Source organism: Geotrypetes seraphini, chromosome 11 (assembly GCF_902459505.1).
Source record: "Geotrypetes seraphini chromosome 11, aGeoSer1.1, whole genome shotgun sequence".
NCBI classification, from domain to species: domain Eukaryota; kingdom Metazoa; phylum Chordata; class Amphibia; order Gymnophiona; family Dermophiidae; genus Geotrypetes; species Geotrypetes seraphini.
In genome coordinates, this window is record NC_047094.1 from 51,040,515 (window position 1) to 51,064,182 (window position 23,668).

Here is a 23,668-nt window from a genome sequence, read left to right on the forward strand (position 1 = left end):
AGAATTCACTTTCCGGCTGAAACAATGGTTCAGGCTTGATGATGTCAGAGAGGCCTAACCTTCAGGTGCAAATAAGGAAACACCCCTACAGTATATCTCTTGATCCTGGTAGGAAATATATCCAACAGCTTCAGATTGTGCTATCTCCATCCTTTTGGTGTTTTTAGTAGGCTGATTTGCTGAGGAAATGAGAATGGCAGTTGAAATTGGTGCAGCAAAAGCTGAAAGTGGTGATGTCAATACAGTTAACCTTGCGCATTAAGACAGTTTGGGGCTCTCATTAAAATTTAAAGCATTAAAAATGTTTATTAATCATTGAAAAAGTTGTGGTGTTCAGAATTTGTGTAAAAAACTTGAAAACAGTGAATCGAGGCCTCTGTATAGATGAGTCTATTCCTGCCCTAAAATATCAAACCCCAGAATCTTCAAGGACATGTACTCAATTCCCACAGCCATAAGTTAACCAACTTGTGCATCTGAGCCCTATAAGAGCAAGCATTACATTCGTCCACAACCTAGATCATCTGTCCAAAAGAAAGGAATCATAAGAAATCTTGGCTAGCTCATAGAATTTCAGAGAAATAAGTTCCCAAACATTTTCTTTCATTGACCCTAACTCTCTTTTGAATTCTAGCATGCTAACAGACTTTGTTTTTAAATGTAGGAATTCTGGCAGGTGGTACCAACAAAGGAAGAATAGCAATGTGGAGGAAAACTCCAGCATCAACTCATAATGCATGGAAGAATGAAGGGAAAAATAAATGGAAGATTCAGGCACCTACTGAGCTGGAGGGGAACATCACTCAGATAAAGGTGAGAGTCAGGACTTACAATTTATATTCTACGTATTGAATATATCAAGCATACATTTTTTTTTTAATATGTATTTAAATCTTTTTGGCAACAAAATTTTTTTTTGTAGATAAAGGGTTGTATTTTTAAAAGCTAAGATGCCTTATAGCTGGGTAGAAATAGAGTTAATTTGCCTAAGTGAGCACAGGTAGGCTGTCAGAAAATATACACATACCTTCATTTTATCCCAGGACAAGCAGGCAACCTATCCTCACATATGGGTGACGTCATCCACGGAGCCCAGATGCATACAGCCTCACAGGCAGACTTGCTTGTAGAAACTCAGAAGTTTCGAGTCTGCCGCACCGCGCATGAGCAAGTGCCTTTCCCCCCAGCACAGGACGAGTCTCCTCAGTTCTCAGTTTTCCGCATAGCCGAGAAGTCTGTCTTTGATGCTCTTCACTAAACTTCGTTGCTTCGTGCCTTCTCTTCACCGTGGTTTGTGTTAGTTATTTCACGAATCGCTGTGTTACTTTCTTTATTTTCTATTTTTAAAAAAAAGAGACTTTTATTTTTTCTTCGTCGCTGGCGAGGCAGGTTGCTCACCCGCAGCCTGCGGTCTTCAGCTTCGCAGCAGTTATCTTCCCTCCTATATCCCAGCCAGTCACGGGCTTCAAGAAGTGTAGCCAGTGCTAGCGTGCGATTTCCATCACAGACCAACACTGCTGATGTCTTCGCTGTCTCGTGCCAGACCATAGTCCGAAGTCCTGCCCGTGCTGTGCTACTCTTCAACTTCTAGCCCTTAAACGTCATCAGGTTCAAGTGGAAAAGCTGTTCAAGATGGACTTTTCAGCTACACCCTCGGCCTCGGTCTCTGACTCAGTTCAGGCTTCAGCTGGCATTCCTACTGTTTCCACTACTCTGACCTCGAGCCTCATCAGATGTTCCTTGTTCTGATCATCATTGACCTTTAGTACACCTGCATTATCTTCTCCTGAGCTTCTCTCAGGTCAGATACCTAAGCAGAAGGTTCCTGCGATGAAATTGTCAAGTTATCCAAGCATCAGTCCAAATCGAAGCATGCTTCACTGCCACCTCGGAGTTTACAGCCTCAGCAAGTGGTCCAGTTTCAGACTCGGATCCACAGTTGCAGGCTTCTTTCCAGACCATGTTAGAGCAGAAATTTGTTCAATTACTGAACAAATACATTCCTGCCTCGACTCTGTTTCCTACAGTCCAGCCTGGGCAATCGGCAGTCTCCCGCGAGGTCTAGTCCCTACCTGTGCCTCGAGCTGAGTCTACACACTATGCAAGGAGTTGAGTCTTTGCGAGTGTCTCGATTGGAATCTTCATACACTGTGCAAGAACTCAAGTCTTTACGAGTGTCTCGACAGGAATCCTCACACTCCATACAAGGAGCTGAGTCTTTGGGAGTGCTTCGAGATTCCTCGATCCAAACCACTGAGTTTTAATCTACAGCTTCTAGCCCTATTCCTTCACCAGGGGTTCTGCCCGTTTCCAGGCAAAGGGCGAAATCTCTTCAATCTCAACCAAGAACTACTTCCAGGCACCACTCTCATCATAGATCGAGGCCATCATCGAGGCATCCATCGAGGCGCAGGTCTTCTTCCGCAGAAAAGCCTTCCTCATCCAGGCCTCAATCCAAACCTTCCAGCTCTTCGAGGCCTCCAACTCCTTGATCGAGGTCTCCACTTCCAGACCCCGAGGACCTAGTTGATTCCTTTGGTTACCAGTACTCTAGGGCGACTTCGCCTTCCTTCTCCACTCGAGACGACTCAAGATCATCGAGTCCTTCTCAAGGCCAGGCTCTGGCAGATCAATTATCTTTTTCCTCCTTTCTTCATCAAATGGCTGATGACCTGTAAATTAAATTGGACGCTATTTCTAAATAGTCTAAGGATTATTTGGAAGAAATGCACCTGCCTCAGCCTCCTGCAGAGTCACTCAAGCTTCCTCTTAATAGACTTTTGTCTCAAATTTTCAAACGAAATCTGGAGACTCCTTATGCTATACCTACTGTTCCAGGCAAATTGGAATCGAGGTATAGAACACTACATTGCAAGGGATTTGAGAATTCACAGCTATCTCACCAATCCCTTCTTGTGGAATCTTCCTTGAAGAGAACCCATCTTTCCAGAGTCTATGCCACAGTACCTCCTGGAAGAGAGGGCAAGACCATGGACAAGTTTGGCCGTCGCCTTTACAAGAATTCCATGATGGCCTCTAGAGTCCTCAATTACAATTTCATCTTCACGACTTATTTGAAGTTTTTGATTGACCATCTTCCAAGTTTTATGAAGAACTTGGATGAACATAGACATGTGGAGTTTCTGGAGCTTGGTGCTACCTTGGTGCAACTCCGGTTACATCGTCTCCAATCATCTTACAATGCTTTTAAACTTTCTTCTAGGGTCACTGCTTTCTCAGTAGCGATGTGCCGCCTGGCCTGGCTTTGCACCATTGATATGGACCCTAATCTTCAGGATCGTCTGACTAATATTCCTTGTGAGGGCAGTGACCTCTTTGATGAATCCATAGAGGCCGCCACCAAGAAGTTGTCTGAGCAGGAAAAATCTTTTGCTTCCATTGTCAGACCAAAGCCAAAGCCAGCTCCTGCAAAGCCTTCTCGACCTCGTCCAACTTTCCTGAGGCGTTATCCTCCAAGGGCGGCTCCTTAAACTCAAGCACCCACCAAGAAACAACAGCAGCAGAAGCAACAGAAACCTCAGCCTTCTGCTGCACCTAAGGCTGCTCAGCCTTTTTGACTGTCTCATACAGAGCATAACCTCCATCGTTCTGTCTCTGTCCTTCCTTCCCCCCATAGGAGGTCGTCTCCATCAAGTTTCAAGTTTAATAAATTTTGATTTTACGCAATATCCAATATTTCAATGCGTATTACATAATTCTAAAATGCGTATTACATAATTCCATCATTTTTACCGTCGATGGGAGACCATTACATCCGACCTCTGGGTGTTGTCAATCATCAGGGAAGGATATGCTCTTCATTTCTCTCAGATTCCACCAGAGCTTCCTCTGAGAGAGTATCCTTCCAATTCATCCCAGACTGCCCTTCTTCTACAGGAAGCTCAAGCTCTGCTTCTCCGTGCCATCAAGGAAGTTCCCTTGGAACAGAAGATCAGGGGTTTTTACTCCCATTACTTCCTAGTTCCAAAGAAGACGGGCGATCTGTGACCCATTTTGGATCTCAGGGCTCTCAACAAATTTTTAGTCAAAAAAAAAATTTTGCATGCTGTCCCTGGAATCCCTTTATCCCACTGCTCAGGAAGGAATACATTTGTTTCTTTTTATCTGGGGGTTGTACTGCATGCAGAATCTTGAATCTTAGGGTATTAAAAAAAAAATATTAGTACTTTTAGTTTTTGGTTCCTTATTTGCATAGGGGTTAGCTGTGTTCTGGTAGGAATAAATGTTGAGAAGCATACAGTGTGTTTTATGTAGTTTAATTTTGTGGTTAACCATTACCATTATCCTTAATGATAAAACTCTTACCGCACATGCGCAATAGAAAATTTGTGATCCCTGATTCCGTGAGATCTGACTTCATGCCGAATTCGATTTCCGGCGTGTGGGGCGGCTTGCGCCATGTGCGGGTGGAGTCAGCGGTTTGATTTGCCGACGTCGCTTCCAGCCTAGGGCCTTCCTCGCTGCCGGATCCTGCTCCTGCCTTCGCCCAAAAAGAAAGTAGGACTGAAGCAAGCAGGAGCAGCGACCTGCCGGGAGAAGAAGGGAGGGGGGATAAGAAACGTTACTAATGGCTGGTCTACTATAGGACAGGGGACAGGGGGAAGGGAAAAGGGCTTCTACTAGACAGGGAGAACGGAATGGATGCTGCTGGACAGGGGGGAGGTAAAAGGAAGGGATAAGGGCTACCGCAGGACAGGGGGAGCAGGCAAGGGTGCTGCTGCTGCACAGGGAAGTGGGAGGGGGGAGAGGGAAAGGGGGCCAGGGAGAAAACTTGCTATGCTTTGGGAGAGGGGTGTGCTGGGGGGCAGGCAGTAATCTTGGTTTGCTCTGGGGGGGAGACAGAAGGGGGCCACGGAGAGAGACAGAAAGAAAGGCAGGCAGGCATGGCACCACAGAGAGAGACAGGCAGGCAGGGGGCTACAGAGAGACAGAAAGGCAGGCAGGCAGCGCACGAGAACGAAAGACACACATATAGAAAGACAGCGGGCAGGGAGAGAGACAGAAAGCAAGAAAAACAGACAGACGGGACCAGGGAGAGAGATTGACAGAAAGCAATAAAGAAAGACAGACAAACAAGGGGCCAGGGAGAGAGACAAACAAACAGAAAGAATGACAGACAGACAGCGGCCAAGGAGAGAGAGAAAGAAAAAAAACCCAGACAGACAGCCAGCGGCTAAGGAGAGAGAGAGAAAGAAAAAAAGACAGATAGCTCACACGGTAAGTTTTCATAAAATTTTGTGATCTGTTAAGTCTACACATCAATTCTAGCACCCGGTAATCTAAAGGGGTTAAATACTAGTGTGTTAATAAGATTATATTGTGTGTGTATATATGAAAAATGAATGGGAAAAATGGTGTTATAATTCAAGAGAACAAGCGCACCCTAAGTACAAATAAAAAAGCCAAAAACAGAAAACTATTACTGTTGGGGGATTTCATCATCAGAGGCATTAACCTTGGAACACAGGGCGAGGAGACCAAAATAGTGAAATGTCTTCCAGGATCCTCAGCTACCAGGAGTTCCAGGCAAATACTGACTATAATTAAGGAAGAAACTAAGGATTTTAACACTGATGTTGTTATCCATCTGGGAACAAATAATCTGGCCAACAACTCCACACTTGCAGCACAGAAAGCTTTTCGGGAGCTTGGTGAGGGCGTGAAACCTTTTGTAAAGACTTTAGCTTTTTCTGAAATACTGCCTGCATATGGAAAGGGAGAGCAAAGAGTGAAAAACACAGAGGACTTTAATAGATGGCTCAGAGCCTGGTGTCATCAAGAAGGCTTCAGGTACATAAGAGGATGGGGAAATACATGGAAGGACAAGAAGCTATATTGCACTGATGGGCTACATATTACTACAGCAGGAAAAAGAAACCTTGGAGACAAATTTAGACAATATTTTTCTAGGCATTTAAACTAGAAAGTGGGGGTGGTGTACGTACGAAGGACAATTATAGAGACCACCCCCGGCAAAAGAAAAGATGTGATAGTAGTAAAGGCTGCAACATAAGCAATATCAGCAACTCATTTCTTAGTATTGCAACGGAAAGTGAAACGACACAAAAATCCATACGAAAAAGGAGATTATCGCTGAAAAATAGCTGGAAAGCGATGACCACAAATGCTCGCAGTCTAAGCAACAAAATTCATGATCTGCAAGCCCTGATGTTAGAGGCAGATCTAGATATTGTTGCTATCACAGAGACATGGTTCAGTGAATCACATGGATGGGATGCAAACATACCGGGATATAATCTTTTTAGGAAGGACAGAGATGGTCATAAAGGTGGAGGAGTAGCTCTCTATGTAAAGATCAATATCCAAGTGACCGAAATGCAAGGGACCTGGGGAGAGGAAGAAGTGATATGGATTGCTCTGAAAAGAGAAGATGGAACTTCTATCTACGTGGGTATAGTCTATAGACCTCCGACTCAATCGCAGCAAATTGATAAGGATCTGATTGTGGATATCCAAAAGTTTGGAAGGAAAGAGGAGGTTCTGCTGTTGGGAGATTTCAACCTGCCGGATGCGGACTGGAGTGTTCCGTCTGCGGAATCGGAAAGAAGTAGGGAGATTGTGGATGCCTTTCAAGAGGCTCTGCTCAGACAAATGGTGACGGAACCCACAAGGGAAAAAGCGATATTGGATCTGGTCCTCACAAATGGAGAGAGTATCTCTAATGTTCGAGTGGGTGCTCACCTGGGTAGTAGCGATCATCAAACGGTTTGGTTTGATATGCGGCCGCACGATACTTAAAGTCCTAGATTTCAAACGTACGGACTTTAATGCAATGGGAAAGTACCTGAAGAAAGAGCTGTTAGGATGGGAGGACATAAGAGAAGTGGAAAGACAATGGTCTAAGCTGAAAGGAGCGATAAAAATGGCTACGGACCTTTATGTGAAGAAAATCAATAAAAACAAGAGAAAAAGGAAGCCGATATGGTTCTCCAACCTAGTGGCTGAGAAAATAAAAGCGAAAGAGTTGGCGTTCATGAAATATTAAAAAAACCCAAGAAGAGGAGGACAACAGGGTGAAACTAAAAGAAGCCAAGAGAGAGATACGTTTGGCGAAGGCACAGGCGGAAGAACAAATGGCTAAAAATGTAAAAAAGGGAGATAAAAATTTTTTCAGATATATTAGTGAAAGGAGGAAGATAAAAAATGGAATTGCTAGGCTAAAAGATGCTGGGAACAAATATGTGGAGAGTGATGAGGAGAAAGCAAATGTGCTAAACAAATACTTCTGTTCTGTGTTCACAGAAGAAAATCCTGGAGAAGGACCGAGATTGTCTGGCAAAGTTACACGAGAAAATGGAGTAGATTCTGCGCCGTTCACAGAGGAGGGTGTTTATGAGCAACTTGAAAAACTGAAGGTGGACAAAGCGATGGGACCAGACGGGATCCATCCTAGGATACTAAGGGAGCTCAGAGAGGTTCTGGCGAGTCCTATTAAAGACTTGTTCAACAAATCTCTGGAGACGGGAGTGATTCCTGGGGATTGAAGGAGAGCGGATGTGGTCCCTATTCATAAAAGTGGTCACAGGGATGAAGCAGGAAACTACAGGCCGATGAACCTCACTTCAGTTATTGGAAAAATAATGGAAGTGTTGCTGAAAGAAAGGATAGTGTACTTCCTTGAATCTAATGGGTTACAGGATCCGAGGCAACATGGCTTTACAAAAGGTAAATCGTGCCAAACGAACCTGATTGAATTTTTTGATTGGGTGACCAGAGAGCTGGATCGAGGACATATGCTAGATGTAATTTACTTGGATTTCAGCAAAGCCTTTGATACAGTTCCTCATAGGAGGCTGTTGAACAAACTTGAAGGGCTGAAGTTAGGATCCAAAGTGGTGAACTGGGTCAGAAACTGGCTGTCAGACAGATGCCAGAGGGTGGTGGTTAATGGAAGTCGCTCGAAGGAAGGAAAGGTGACTAGTGGAGTCCCTCAGGGTTCGGTGCTGGGGCCAATCCTGTTCAATATGTATATGAGTGACATTGCTGAAGGGTTAGAAGGAAAAGTATGCCTTTTTGCAGATGATACCAAGATTTGTAACAGAGTAGACACCGAAGAGGGAGTGGAAAATATGAAAAAGGATCTGCAAAAGTTAGAGGAATGGTCTAATGCCTGGCAACTAAAATCAATGCAAAGAAATGCAGAGTAATGCATTTGGGGATTAATAATAGGAAGGAACCGTATATGCTGGGAGGAGAGAAGCTGATATGCACGGACGGGGAGAGGGACCTTGGGGTGATAGTGTCCGAAGATCTAAAGGCGAAAAAACAGTGTGACAAGGCAGTGGCTGCTGCCAGAAGGATGCTGGGCTGTATTAAGAGAGGCGTGGTCAGTAGAAGGAAGAAGGTGTTGATGCCCCTGTACAGGTCATTGGTGAGGCCCCACTTGTTGTATTGTGTTCAGTTTTGGAGACCGTATCTGGCGAAAGACGTAAGAAGACTTGAAGCGGTCCAGAGGAGGGCGACGAAAATGATAGGAGGCTTGCGCCAGAAGACGTATGAGGAGAGACTGGAAGCCCTGAATATGTATACCCTAGAGGAAAGGAGAGACAGGGGAGATATGATTCAGACGTTCAAATACTTGAAGGGTATTAACGTAGAACAAAATTTTTTCCAGAGAAAGGAAAATGGTAAAACCAGAGGACATAATTTGAGGTTGAGGGGTGGTAGATTCAGGGGCAATGTTAGGAAATTCTACTTTACGGAGAGGGTAGTGGATGCCTGGAATGCGCTCCCGAGAGAGGTGGTGGAGAGTAAAACTTTGACTGAGTTCAAAGAAGCGTGGGATGAACACAGAAGATTTAGAATCAGAAAATAATATTAAATATTGAACTAGGCCAGTTACTGGGCAGACTTGCACGATCTGTGTCTGTGTATGGCCGTTTGGTGGAGGATGGGCAGGGGAGGGCTTCAATGGCTTGGAGGGTGTAGATGGGCTGGAGTAAGTCTTAACAGAGATTTTGGCAGTTGGAACCCAAGCACAGTACCGGGTAAAGCTTTGGATTCTTGCCCAGAAATAGCTAAGAAGAAAAATAAAAAAATTAAATTAAATTAAAAAAAAAAAATTAAAATTGAATCAGGTTGGGCAGACTGGATGGACCATTTGGGTCTTTATCTGCCGTCATCTACTATGTTACTATGTTAGTATTATTATGGTGTCGGGGTCTGGCTCGCGACTTAGCCTGTGTTTTGGATTTCAGCCCCTTAATATGATTGAGTTTGACATTCCTGCCTTAGAGGAAAGGAGGGAAAGGGGAGATATGATTCAGAAGTTCAAATACTTGAAAGGTATTAACATACAACAAAATCTTTTCCAGAGAAAGGAAAATGGTAAAACCATAGGGCATAATTTGAGGTTGAGGGGTGGTAGACTCAAGAACAATATAATGAAATTCTTTCCAGAGAGGGTGGTAGATGCCTGGAATGCGTTTCCCAAGAGAGGTGGTAGAGATGAACATTCAAGCAAACGGCTCAGTCGGCAGATGCTGGACCCTGAAGAGTGGTGCCTAGTGGATCAATGGAGGTGCCTCATGGCAACTGCAGCCAACCAGAAAGCCGATCAATTCTTCAGTCATCGTCGAGAGGCCAGCAGCGAAGGCCTGGATGCTCTTATTCAGCCCTTGCCCCAGGTGGGTCTTCTTTATTTCTTCCCTCCGTGGCCCATGATAGGGCATCTGTTGAGGCAGATTGCGGCCCATGAGGACTTGTTGATTCTGGTGGCACCCAATTGGCCAAGGTGACTGTAATATGCCAATTTGGTTTGGCTCCAGCAGGATCAGGGAGCTCCGGCTACCTTATCGTTCTCGCCTTCTCATACAGGGTCCGATTGCGATCCAGGATCCGGATCGCTTTAGTCTTACAGCATGGCTCCTGAGCACACGTCCTTAACTAGCCAGGGCTATTCTTCGGCAGTGATTGCTACATTGCTGCACAGCAAACAGAAGTCCACAGTGGCGGTCTATGCAAAGACTTGCAGGTATTACCAGGTCTGGTACACACTGAGACAGATGGACCCTTCTCTTCCATCGAATCCTCGAGTCCTGGAGTTTCTGCAGGATGGCCTGAAGAAAGATCTAGCAGTAGCTTTGCTCTGAGTACAGATTGGTCTTTCGTGTATGGGCTCTTCTTACTTGAGGGGCTCACTGACAGTTCATCTGGATATGGTTTGTTTTCTGTGGGGCGTGCAGTGACTAAAACCTCCTTTGAACCTTCCCTGTCTGACCAGGAACCTTAATCTGGTTCTTCGCTCTCTGGCTTGTCCTCCATATGAACCTCTAGAACAGGCTTCGCTGATGGATCTCATGATCAAGATGGTCTTCCTGGTGGATATTACCTCAACCCACAGGGTTTCGGAGCTTCAGGCTCTCTCCTGCAAGGATCCCTTTCTGTGTATTATGGATTCTGCTATGATGCTGCGTTCTGTTCCTTCTGAAAGTGGTTTCCACTTTCCATGTGATTCAGTATGTCCGACTTCCAGCTTTTGCTTCCTGTGGTTCGAAGGAGCAGGACCAGTTGTGGTCCTTGGATGTGCGCAGAAATTTATTACAGTTTCTAGAAATCACCAATAGGTTTTGCCTCTCTAACCACCTGTTTGTTTTGGTGGGTCCGGCCCACAAAGGTAGGCCAGCTTCTAAGGCTACCATTTCCAGTGGATTCACATGGCCATTTCCACAGCTTACATGGCGGCTGGAAAGAAACCCCCTCGGGGTGCAGGCTCATTCAACCAGAGGTGTTTCGTTCTCTTGAGCAGAGTCGTCGGATGTTTCTCTAGACGAGATTTGCAGTGCAGCTACCTGGTTTTCATTGCATACATTCACCAAGTTTTATAAGATTGAAGTGGCGTCCAAGCAGGATGCTGCTTTTGGTGCTTCTGTTTTGGTACGGGCTCATCAGTCCCACCCTGACTTTTCGGGACTGCTCTGTTATGTCCCACTGGCCCCAGAATAAGGTGGATTGTACAAGAACAGAAGATTATGTTCTTACCTTTACTAATCTTCTTTCATGTAAATCCACACTTTAATCTGGGAACCCGCCCTTGCTGATTTGCCGATTGTCTGCCTTACAAGTACTGGTAAGCTGAATTTCTGTTTTCTGACCAGCCTTTATCAGAGTGCTATCAAAATGGGTTTAGCACTTAATTGGGGAGTCTCTAGTTCAGGCGCCCCCTTCTGACAGGCTCTGTTTCCCTATAGCACTGTTTTATCGTTCAGGTTTCCAAAGTTTCAAAACCTGTTATTTTGGTTTTCATTGTTGCTGTTGTTGCATTTGTTTATATGAGCAGAATTGGTTTGATTGACGGGGAGTTTCCCCATTCCTCTCTCTCTTATTATCCTCTACAGATGTTCCCGGCTGCATAAGACTGACTGGTGAGCAGAGGAGCATGCTCAGTGATGAGAGGGAGGGGGGTAAAAGCCTCTGAAGTTTTGAGGCTTCTTACAGATCCTGGCGGGTAGATGGAAATACACTCACTGGTTCCAGAATAAAGTGTAGATTTACAAGAAAGAAGATTAGCAAAGGTAAAAACCTAATCTTTCGTTCATGAGAGATTTGCATACACAGATGGTGGACCAAGCCTGGACCTTATTCAAGGACACGGTGAACGATGCGCAAAACCGGTATATGCCCAGATTTATAAAAGGGTGCAGAAAGAATGCCAAAGACCCAGCATGGTTAACCAAAGAAGTTAAGAAGGTGGTAGGAGATAAGAAAAAATCCTTCAGGATGTGGAAAAAGGACAAAACCGAGGAAAATTGGAAGGAGCACAGGAAGCACCAAAAAAAAATGTCACCTTGTGGTCAGAACAGCAAAGAGAGAGTATGAAGAGATACTTGCAAAGGAGGCACAGAACTTTAAACCCTTCTTTCGATATGTGAAAGGGAAACAGCCGGCGAGGGAGGAGGTGGGACCCTTGGACGAGGGTGACAGGAAAGGAGTAGTAAAGGAGGAAAAGGAAGTAGCGGACAGATTAAACACATTTTTCTCGTCGGTCTTCACGAAGGAGGACACAACCAATGTTCCGGAACCGGAAAAATTCTTCAAGGGGGACCAAGAGGAAAAATTATCGTGCATGGAGGTAAGCCTCGAAGACGTACTCAAACAGATAGATAAGCTAAAAACTGACATATCTCCGGGCCCGGACGGAATCCACCCAAGAATACTAAAAGAACTTAGAGACGAAATAGCGGAGTTACTGCAGCAGATGTGTAACCTATCCTTGAAAACAGGGGTAATACCGGAAGACCGGAGGATAGCGAATGTTACACCTATCTTCAAGAAGGGATCCAGAGGCGACCCGGGGAATTATAGAGCGGTCAGCTTAACCTCAGTTCCGGGGAAGATGGCCGAATCATTAATCAAGGACAGTATCAATGAGCATATAGAAAAAAATAACCTGATGAGAACAAGCCAGCATGATTTCTGTACTGGAAGATCTTGCCAAATGAACCTGCTGCACTTCTTCAAGGGGATAAGCGAATATTTGGACAAAGGTGACCCCATAGACATAGTATACCTGGACTTCCAGAAAGTCTTCGACAAGGTACCTCACGAGCGCCTACTAAGGAAACTGTGGAATCACGGAGTTGAAGGGGACATACACAGATGGATCAGAAACTGGCTGGCGAACAGGAAACAGAGGATAGGAGTAAAGGGACACTATTCTGACTGGAAAAGGGTCACGAGTGGGGTCCCACAAGGGTCAGTGCTGGGACCACTGCTATTCAATATATTTATTAATGACCTGGAAACAGGGACAAAGTGCGAAGTTATAAAATTTGATGATGACACAAAACTCTCCGGTAAGGTTAGATCTGTAGAGGAATGTAAAGAACTTCAAAGGGACCTGAACAAATTGAGTGAGTGGGCAAATAAATGGCAGATGAGTTTCAATGAGAGAAATGTAACGTTATGCACGTAGGGAAAGGGAACCCGATGTACAACTATGCGATGGGAGGAATGGTACTGGGGGAAGGCAACCTAGAAAAGGACTTAGGGGTTTTGGTGGATAGAACAATGAAACCGGCGGCACAATGCGCAGCGGCCTCAAAAAAGGTGAACAGAATGTTGGGCATTATCAAAAAAGGTATCACTACCAGAACCAAGGACGTTATCCTCCCGCTGTATAGGGCGATGGTGTGTCCGCATCTGGAGTACTGCGTTCAGTACTGGTCGCTGTACCTTAAGAAGGATATGGTGATACTCGAGAGGGTCCAGAGAAGAGCAACAAAAATGATAAAGGGCATGGAAAGCCTCTCATATGCTGAGAGGCTCGAGAAGCTGGGGCTCTTTTCCTTGAAAAAGCGGAGACTTAGAAGGGGATATGATAGAAACTTATAAGATCATGAAGGGTGTAGTGAAGGTGAAGAGGGACAGATTCTTCAGACTGGGGGAGCATCAAAAACTAGAGAGCACTCAAAAAAATTGATGGGAGATAGGTTCAGAACAAATGCTAGGAAGTTCTTCTTCACACAGAGGGTGGTGGACACCTGGAATGTGCTTCCAGAGGAGGTGGTAGAGCAGAGTACGACTTTGGGGTTCAAAAATGGATTGGACGAGTTCCTGAAGAAAAAGGGGATCCAGGGGTACAATTAGAGGGTTACTATACAGTACAAAAGGCTGTAGAGTAAAAGAGTAGTAGAGTAATGGATCTCTGCAGATCATTGTCCTGGGGGGGCCGCCACGGGAGCGGACTGCTGGACATGATGGACCTATGGTCTGACTCGGCAGAGGCAATGCTTATGTGCTTATGTACTTATTAACATATATCCATAATATGCAGAATTATCTCTGTCAAATTTATTGGATTAATTCTGAAAATCCTTCTGGATAGGTATTCCTTCTTGAGAGAGTTGAGAAGCACTGATCAAATGTGCACCCACTCATACTCACCCATTTAATAAATCTCCACTGTCCATCCAAATCTCTATTCAGTCTCTGTATTCTCACTTCCAACTTCCCCAAGTCCCCAATGTGCCCTATCTGCTTACCTACCTCTCCACTCTGTTCCCATTAATCTTCAAAATCTCTTCCTCCCCCTCCCCAGTCTCTGCTTCTCCCTAAATTCTCCTGTACGTTCAACTAATCTAAATCCATACTTTCTCTGACATCTGGAAGTCATGCTCTCTCTCTCTTTCAGTATTTCACCTTACTGCTGCTTGCTCTAGCTGCCATCTCCAACATGTCTCATTGCTGTTCCTGCTGCTGTTTCTTCCCTCTTTCCTTTGTTCTGGGGCTACCACATTGGCAACATCAACTGTTTGAACTGCATGGGATTCCATTTATACAAAGCGTGCTAAGGTTAAAACGTTAACTGTTTGAATTGCACAAGGCCATATGGTTCCTTGCAGCATGAAGAACAACAGAACTTCATACATGCATGGTGTCCTGAAATTAGATGCTTCCACTGCATTAGCCCTAGAAGGAAGGAGAGAGGGAGAAAATGACAGCAAGTAGAAAATGCAGACATATTTAAAAGGGAGGCTCCAGGCTAAAATGGAAATTAATTTTTGAGGGAAAACACTTGCCATCCCAAAGTGAAACTGCTACTTTGGGACCCTAGGGGAAATTGTAACAGGCAGTAAGTAATAAAAGTGGCCAGACTCAATTTTGTCATGTACTACCTGGAAAAAAAATCCCCAGTCTTATAATAAGATTATAAATGACTCTTATAAGCCTTGGTGTGGCACTATCCCTAATTTTTTCTCTTTTCTCTGTTTGCAGTGGGGTTCTGGGAAGAACCTGCTGGCCGTAAACAATAAGCATTCTGTCCTGATCCTCAGTGAACAGATGATGTCATCTCACTTCCACCAGCAAGTGGCAGCAACACAAGTAGCACCAAATCAACTAAACCTAACTTTCTTCAGCACTGGTGTCCAACACAATCTCCGCACTGACATGTATATCAAGGGGGTCTTTGTCACAAAGGTAGGTGTTGTAGAATGTTCTGCCTTTAGAAAGATCAGCTTTTTTTCCCCTAGGATGGTGTTTCTAATCTAATCTAATCTTTAGTCTTATATACTGGGTCATTCCTAAAGAGCTGGTTAACAAAATATAATTTTAAGACCATAGATAAATAATAAAAAGGGAAAATAAAAATATATCAACAAAGAGTTGTCAGCTAGAGAATTCTATCAGTTATCATTAAGATGTTTTGTAAATAGATACATTTTCAAGCTTTTTCTAAAGCAAGTCAGCGAAGAGAGAGTTCTAATAACTGAAGGAAGATCATTCCAAATGTTAACCATAGTAAATGGCAAAGAATGTGAAAGCCTGCTTTCTGCCATTAAAGGGATTCAAACTATATTTTCTATTGGAAGTATAGTTTGAATCCCTTTAATGGCAGAAAGCATTAACTTGAATATATGTATATTCCTTGTAGATTGAAAATGATAAGAATTAAAAGAAAAAGGAAATAATGGGGAAAAAAATCTCATAAGCTCTTAAAAATCATATTTGCACATTTAAACTGAACCCTCCAATGTATCAGGAGCCAGTACAATGCCCTCAACTCCACCAAAAAGTATAGTATATAAAACACAGTCTATTTAATTGTTCACAAAGTTATCAGACTAAATATTGAAATGCCATAGAAAAAATATATAGCTAAAATTATCTAAATGTTTTAGTGTAGCTTTCTAAAAAAATGTTGCCTTTAACATTGTTACTTAGTGTACACTGAATTAAATTTTTAAGCTCAGTGAGTTGTAATACACTCTAGGCTGAGTTGGTCTTCATGGTTTTGCTAGAGATAGGTCCTGTGAAACGAAACTGATTAATTGATATGACTGTGTGAAAAGACAGTGAGATCAAGAGGGAGTGCTAGATGTAGTATACAGTACTTAGATTTTCTAGTGCAATGGGTGTGTCATTCTGTACTGTAGGGTATTCTCCCCACAAGCTGTGCAGAAGGAATCTACTCCAAGTTTTCACCTCCTCCTCCAGAGGTTTCTGGTGCCCTCTTCAGTTTTTCCTTGTGCACACAAACCAGAAGTTTTTTTTCTGTGTTTTTCATGGTTTTTTTTTGCAGAGTTCAGTACACCAGAACTCCCTAGTGGGTAAGCTCTGCCTGCATGGAGAAGAAGCAGACTCTGGTCTGCAGCTGGCAGGTTAATCCCTTGGAGACCTGTTTGGCTAGACTGCAGAAATCTTTATGGAGTTCAGGGTCTGTAACCCTAGAAACCTAGCTCACCTACTGAATTGCAGGGGCTTGAGTGAAGGCTGTTAGGCACCTGCAGTGAGCTCTGCAGGGCTTTTTAGGGTGATGACTGCGATTTCGCCTCCACCTCTTAATGCATGTGCGGTTCTGTGGGGTCTGAGTATCATTCCAAATTTGGTTCAGCTGGCAGCCTGAAGACCTCAATATTTGAAAACTGACTGATTGAGGCAGTGCTTCTACTCCCAGATCCAGCTACTTCTCAGAGCCGAGGCAAGCTGCATACCTTCAGAACACAATTCACAGTGAGTAAGGCTATTACAGTCTATGAACAAATTCGGGAGGGGGATGTCTGGAAAAGTTGTTATCAAAAGTTTCTGCCACTTCTTCTAAGGTCTCCCACCTCTAAAATCCTGTTTTAAGAGTTTTTTAAGTTAAGGTATTTTTGAGATGACTTTGGTGCAAAACCATTGCCTCAATGGCCATCTTGGATTTCATCATTTTTTTTTCCCCAAAAAGTTCTCCAGACTCTTCAAAACTCCTTGTTTTTCTTCAAAACTGGCAGGCTCTTTTATCCCTAATTCATGCTAGGATTGCGCTGTATGGATGCCAGAAGAGCGCCCTTTCTCCACGTGCTGTGCAGCTTGTGTGTGTGTGTGTGTGTGTGTGAGCTTTAGACTTAGCCTCCCTTCGGGTGTCTTGGGTTGAAGAGATACCAACTGCTAGGAGAAGGTCTCTTCCAGAGATCTGGAATAGTGGCTTACCTATGCGTGGGAGTGTGGAAGTCGCAGAGACCAAGAGATGTAAGATGGAGTTACCTAAAGAGATTCTGCCCTGTTTAGTAAAGCCCTTTCTTTAGAATTTGATGTGGAGAGCTTATTTGGATAGCCGAGAGGCTTATAAGAGGTCAAGCATCGAGCCAAGGGCAGTACAGTGGTGTGTGGGCTCCCAGGGTGCATCCATCCCAATCACAGAGGCTGACCAGGATCCTGCGGATCTTTCTGAGGACAAGGGGTCAGGCTTTATGCCCTTACCCTGCAGGGATATACAGGATCATAGATTGGGGTGAATATGCAAGAAATGGTGATGACCCTTGACCAAGGGAAAGGCCCTACCGTACGTCTGCTGTTTAAGCCTACTACTATTATTTATTATTTCTAAAGTGCTACCAGACGCACGCAGCACTAAGCAGTAAACACACAAGAGATGATCCCTGCTCAAAAGAACTTACAATCTAATTATGACAGACATAGAGGTGGGACTTATATGATACTTAGGTGGGACTTACAAGGGACTTAAGACGTGGAGTGGGTAGGGTAGTGAGAGGGAATGACAACAGATATAGGTGCTTTATAAGTTGGCAGGGTAGGACTCAAACACATGGGCTTTCAGCTTGGACTTGGACTTCAGCACTTCAAATAGTGTTTTTTTTGCTTGTATCTACAATCTGCATTATAAGTTGACAGGGTTAATCTACAGCCTTTGCTCTGCTCTCTCTTTTGAAGGCTTTGGCTTTCTTTCACCTTTGTTGAAACCTCGTCAGGATTCCCTAAATTTATTTACCTGTAAAAAAAAAAAAAAAAAATCCCTAGAAGCTCTGGGAAAAGAAAACAGAGAGGAAAAGCAGATTGATTTGGCAAATATATCTGAGATTCTGGAACAATCTATTGTTGATGTTTCTGAAAGAGCAACTTTGCTTGTATCTTTTGTTTTTGAACAGGACATGAATGTGGTATTAAGACTTTATTTCAAAAGTTCTCTCATCTTCCTTTTGGAGGACAAAAAAAATCATAAACGAAGGAAGTTATTTTTATCATTGCGACAAGAAACTATTAAAATAGGAGCAACTTTTGGTTAGCCTGTCCTTGCAAATATCTGGTCCAATATGCAGGATCTAAATATGTATTTTATGCAGAGAACAATTGAAGGACTTTCTTGATGTTAAGAAAATCATAAGAGATTAACTTTAGGTTATAAAGAAAAATGCGAAGGGGAAAAATACTCTAAGCCTTTTCCTTAAGTTTTTGTTGTAATCAAGATCCTTATTTCTCCTTATCCACTCCCCACAGTTTGTGGTCTAAGGAAGGGTAAAATAATTGTTTTACTTTTATGATATGATTTCTTGTAATATTGTTGGTCTCTGAGTTTCTGTAACAATAATTTGTCTTGTGAATTTTTTTGAAATGCAATAAAAATAAAAAAAGATTCCCTAAATGTCCTGGTTTGATATTTCAAGGATATTTCACTCTGAACCATGCTCTCCTGAACAACTGTTGGTTCCCCCCATTCTAGTTTTAAAAAGAAGATAGAGCAGTTTTTAATATTCTCTGAAGATAAGCAGTACATATCATTTTCACATGGGATAACATCATTCACGGAGCCCCGGTGCTGATGCTGATAGTGTAATACACCTTTAAAAGCTCAAGACAGTGCCCCCACTGTGCATGCATAGGTAACTTCTTGGAAGCGCAGAACCGGCAGTCTTTTCTCATCCATGGTGAGAGGAACATATATTGCTAGTGGTTCTCTTAGCCTTTTTGGTAAAATTTGATTTTTCAGCATGTTGGAGCTTCCTTAAGGATCATTTCTTTTAATTTACCTTCGGGTGATTTCTCTATCCTCTTTCTCCAATTTTTTTTCTAGAAATGTGTTAACTTTTAAAGTTTTGTTTATTTTTGAGGCTCTTAAGGTTCTCCTAGGCCTGAGCATCAACTGGGAACTTTCCCTTAATTTTTTTCAAAAGTGAGTGTCCCCTCCCCCTTTTTGTTAACCATAAAGTTGTTTTGATTTAGTTACGGCTGTTTTTCCTTCCATGCTATCAAAGACTCCCAGTGGCTTCAAACACTGAACTCTGTGCAATCAGATCATCTCTGGTTCTGACACCTATTCCTGGTGTGCTGTATTTGTTTTTTGGGGCCAGATCATTATCATCTAAACTGTTTTCTTTGCTTGTGATGCAGAAAAGAACACAGAGGTCCAGAGAGGCTCAAAACCAGAAAAATTTTGCAGCCAGGTCTGAATTGTCGACAGTATTGGTACTGGCATTGGCATCTGCACCAGCATCAGGAACATCGGTCCAAATGGCTACCAGACCTTTATTCAACGGTGTGAGTTGTCATGTGTTGTATGGGTCTCTACCTGCTTCGGCACCAGCTACTGAATGAGGCCATCAGGATCCGTCAGCATTGAAGCTGACGCCAAGATATGGGGATTTGATGTCATCCTCTTCATCACCATGGGGACTCAATGCTGTGTGTTGGGTGAAGGCCAAGAAGCACAAGCATTGATCCCCTTTGATGCATACTGCCGAGAGCTCCAGGGTACTCAAGGAGTCTGTATCCGAGAACCCTTGATACCTAGAGAAGTGTTCCTCCTCCATAGAAAAGATGCCTAGGCGCAGTTCTTCTGGTGGCTGGGACTCACCCCAAGTCGGCCTTGATGAATGGATTAGGGTCATGCTCCAAGAGCATTTGTTTTTATCGGCTTTGAGGTTGCTTGTACCTGCTATGACTCTTGCTTAGCATACCCTGCAAGGCTTTCAGCCTATGGTGCAGTCTCCAGTGCCAACACCAGCCCATGCAGGAATTCCCTCGATATTGATGGATGAAACTTCCCCAGAGTCTAAAGGAAAGCCTGAACTTTGGTGCTTTTCAGATCTAGCATATGATTCCTTACATCTGAGACAGGCATGGTCTCAGCCTTCCCATGCAGAAGTGTTGGCTGACACTAACACGGACCATTCGTGGGAGTCTGATGATGATCCATGCTACTTTTCGGAGGTCGAATCTTATTGTATATCATCAGAACTCTCTCCAACTGAGTAAAGTAGAAAATCTCCATCTGAGAGTCTTTCCTTTTCATCTTTTGTAAAGGAGGTAGCTTTTCCATTTGAAGTCATTTAGAAATGGAGGATGAGCCCATGGCTAAGATGTTCATGGTCCTGGACTACGATTCACCTTCTAGAGAAGCTGTGACTCTCCCTCTTCCCAAGATCTTGAAGGATGTTCAGGTGAAGAATTGGGAATGTCTGTTGGTTCCAGTCCTGCTCAATAAAATAAATACTATGTACCAAATTCAGAGTGCTCCAGGATTTGATAGGCCCCAATTGTCTCATCCTTTTTTGGTGGTGGGAATTGCCCAAAAAGAAATAAGACGCCTACAAATCATCCAAAACGCCTCAATAAAACTTATCATGAAAGCAAAGAAATTTGATGGCGTCTCGCTGCTTCTCAGAAAAGCACACTGGCTCCCAGTATCTCATCGTATATCCTATAAAATATATTTATTAACTCTCAAATGTCTCCTTCATAAAGTCCCGGCCTTCATTGACAGATTCTTAATTCCCTATGACCCTGCAAGAATATTTAGGTCCAACGATCAACATTTACTTACTGTCTCCTTTCTTAAAATCATCAACACGTGCTGACAATACATTTTCTCTGTTACAGCTCCACAAGTGTAGAATTCCCTCCCTATTCATTCAAGGATGGAACGCATCCTAGACCAACTTAAGAGCAAGTTGAAATGTTTTCTTTTTAAAGATATCTTCGACTGTTAAATCCCAAGACTTGGAATGTCCTGTCACAGAATGTCCTTGAGTCGCCCGTTACTCTTCTTTATTACCCTATCTTTTGTTCTTTCCCTATATGTCTCATTTGCTATCAATTATTGTATTTCTTACCCCTTAAATTGAGTAAGTTTTGTCTGTCAAGTATATGTTGTATGTATTGTTTCCCTGAAAATGTAATGGATTTTAGCTATGTACATCACTTAGAAGGGAAGGATTCCGGAAGACTGGAATGTTACACCGATCTTCAAGAAATGTTCAAGGGGAGGACCGGGAAACTACAGACCGGTGAGTCTGACTTCGGTACCGGGAAAGATGATAGAGGCGCTGATAAAGGACCGCATCATTGATCACTTAGACGGACACAATCTGATGAGGACCAGTCAGCACGGCTTCAGCAAAAGAAGATCTTGCTTGACGAACTTGCTGCACATCTTCGAGGGAGTAAACAGGCAGATAGACAAGGGTGACCTGGTCGACATTGTATATCTGGATTTTCAGAAGGCGTTCGACAAGGTCCCAGATGAACGACTACTTTGAAAAATTGCGAGCCATGGAATCGAGGCTGAAATACTCACGTGGATTAAAAACTGGTTGGCGGATAGGAAACAGAAAGTGGGGGTAAATGGACAATACTTGGACTGGAAAAGCGTCATGAGTGTGTTTCAAAATGGGACTGAACAAGTTCCTGAAGGAAAAGGGGATTGAAGGGTACAATTAGAGGGGTACTATACAGTACAAATGCTTTAGAGTAATAGATCACTTACAGGTCATTGACCTGGGGGTTCGCCACGGGAGCGGACTGCTGGGCATGATGGACCTATGGTCTGACTCCGCAGAGGCTATGCTTATGTTCTTATGAGTGGAGTGCTGCAGGGTTCGGTGCTTGGACCCGTGCTCTTTAACATATTTATAAATGACCTGGAAGTTGGTTCGATGAGCGAGGTGATTAAATTTGCAGACGATACAAAGTTATTCAGAGTAGTGAGAACGCAGAAGGATTGCGAAGACCTGCTCGAGAAATGGGACATGGCAAATGAGGTTTAACGTGGATAAGTGTAAGGTGATGCATCTCGGTAAGAAAAATCTTATACACGAATACAGGATGTCCGGTGCAGTACTTGGAGAGACCCCCCAGGAAAGAGACTTGGAAGTACTGGTTGACAAGTCAATGAAGCCGTCTGTGCAATGTGCGGCGGCAGTGAAAAGGGCAAACAGAATGCTAGGAATGATTAAGAAGGGGATCATGAACAGATCGGAGAAGGTTATCATGCCGCTGTACTGGGCCATGGTACGTCCAAAACCTGGAATACTGCGTCCAGCACTGGTTGCCGTACATGAAGAAGGACACGGTACTACTTGAGAAGAGTCTAGAGAAGAGTGACTAAAATGGTTAAGGGACTGGAGGAGTTGCTGTACAATAAGAGATTAGAGAAACTGGGCTTCTTCTTCCTTGAAAAGGAGACTGAGAGGGGACATGATCGAAACAATAGATAAAGACAGGTTGTTCACCCTCTCCAAGGTAGAGAGAACGAGCGGGCACTCTCTAAAGTTAAAAGGGGATAGATTCCTTACAAACGTAAAGAAGTTTTTCTTCACCAAGAGAGTGGTAAAAAACTGGAATGTTCTTCAGGAGGCTGTTATAGGGGAAAACACCCTCCAGGGATTCAAGACAAAATTAGACAAGTTCCTGTTGAACCAGATCGTATGCAGGTAAGGCTAGACTCAGGGCACTAATCTTTGACTTAAGGGCCGCCGCTTGAGCGGACTGCTGGGAACGATGGACCCCTGGCCTGACCCATCAGCGGCAATTCTTATGTTCTTAGAAGTATGATTAAGCAATTAATCAAATTTTAAATAAAACTTGAAACTTAAATAAATAAAACTTCATAATCAAAAGATACATCTAAGTCTGATTTGGATGTATGGCACTATACTCCCAAAATTGGCAGGGGGAAAATGTCCATTTTCAAAAAATATATCTAGCATATTTATTTTGCGAAAATCATCTATCTGGACGTCCAGGCCATTGATCTTCCAGACCGCCCGTATGTCTGTCTTTATACCACATTTTCGACCAAAAATTTGTTCAAGTCCCAAATGCCCAGAACAAGGGGCCAGTATTGTGATGAACTGGTAACAGAGCAGTTGGGCACCTTACAGGGCACTGCTGTGAACTTCACAAAAAAGGTGCCAGATAAACATCTCACCATAACTCCCTTACAGGTTATGGTGGGCCCCCCCAAACAACACCCAAACCACACTATACCCACCTGTCCACCACCCCAATATCCCTTATGGCTGCAGGTGGCACCTATGTGGCAGTATAGGGTGTTGGGGGTTGCGTCAGAGGAGAAGCTTCCGCCCACACACGCACGCGACTGCATGAACACTCCGGTGGCTTTTAACAAGTCTGAAACCTTAAAACACGCCGAGAAGGTAAGGAGGAGGGAGATGCATGGATTGCGCATGGGGTGCCGAAGGGCAGTGAGGTGGCGTGAAGGAAGGGTGGATGCCGCGGGGATGGGCGGTGAAGGGGACAGCGGGGGCGGGGTGGTGAAGGGGACGGCGGGGACGGGGTGGTAAAGGGGATGATGGCATGATGACGGGGCCGTGAGGGGGACAGATTTTTTCCCCGTGTCATTCTCTAGTTAGAAAAGCTTATGGCTTGGGTCCTCCTCTCTATGGTTCACTAGCCCACACCCCAGGCTATTTAAGACACCTGTATGCTGCTCTACTAGGTTTTCCTATAGCAGGTGCTAATGTTCCGGAGACAGGCATGTACTTTTTATTCTAATATCTTTGGCAGTGTGAAGGGGTCAATGATCACTGGAGGAGTGTCTGGGGTTCTTTACATTGTCTCTGCAATATTTATCTAGTCACTTTGGATACCTTTTTGCCACTTATACCTG

At 43.8% G+C, this 23,668-nt stretch overlaps 1 protein-coding gene across 3 annotated transcripts in view; it reads left to right on the forward strand.

Annotated features, from left to right (window-relative positions):
* IFT140 (intraflagellar transport 140) overlaps positions 1-23,668 on the forward strand; it is a 478,284-nt gene that overhangs the window by 122,925 nt on the left and 331,691 nt on the right. For all 3 annotated transcript variants that reach the window (XM_033914590.1, XM_033914591.1, XM_033914593.1), the window contains exons 9-10: positions 665-813; positions 14,758-14,961. In XM_033914590.1, the coding sequence (XP_033770481.1) occupies positions 665-813; positions 14,758-14,961 (353 nt within the window). The remainder of the gene's footprint in view (positions 1-664; positions 814-14,757; positions 14,962-23,668) is intronic.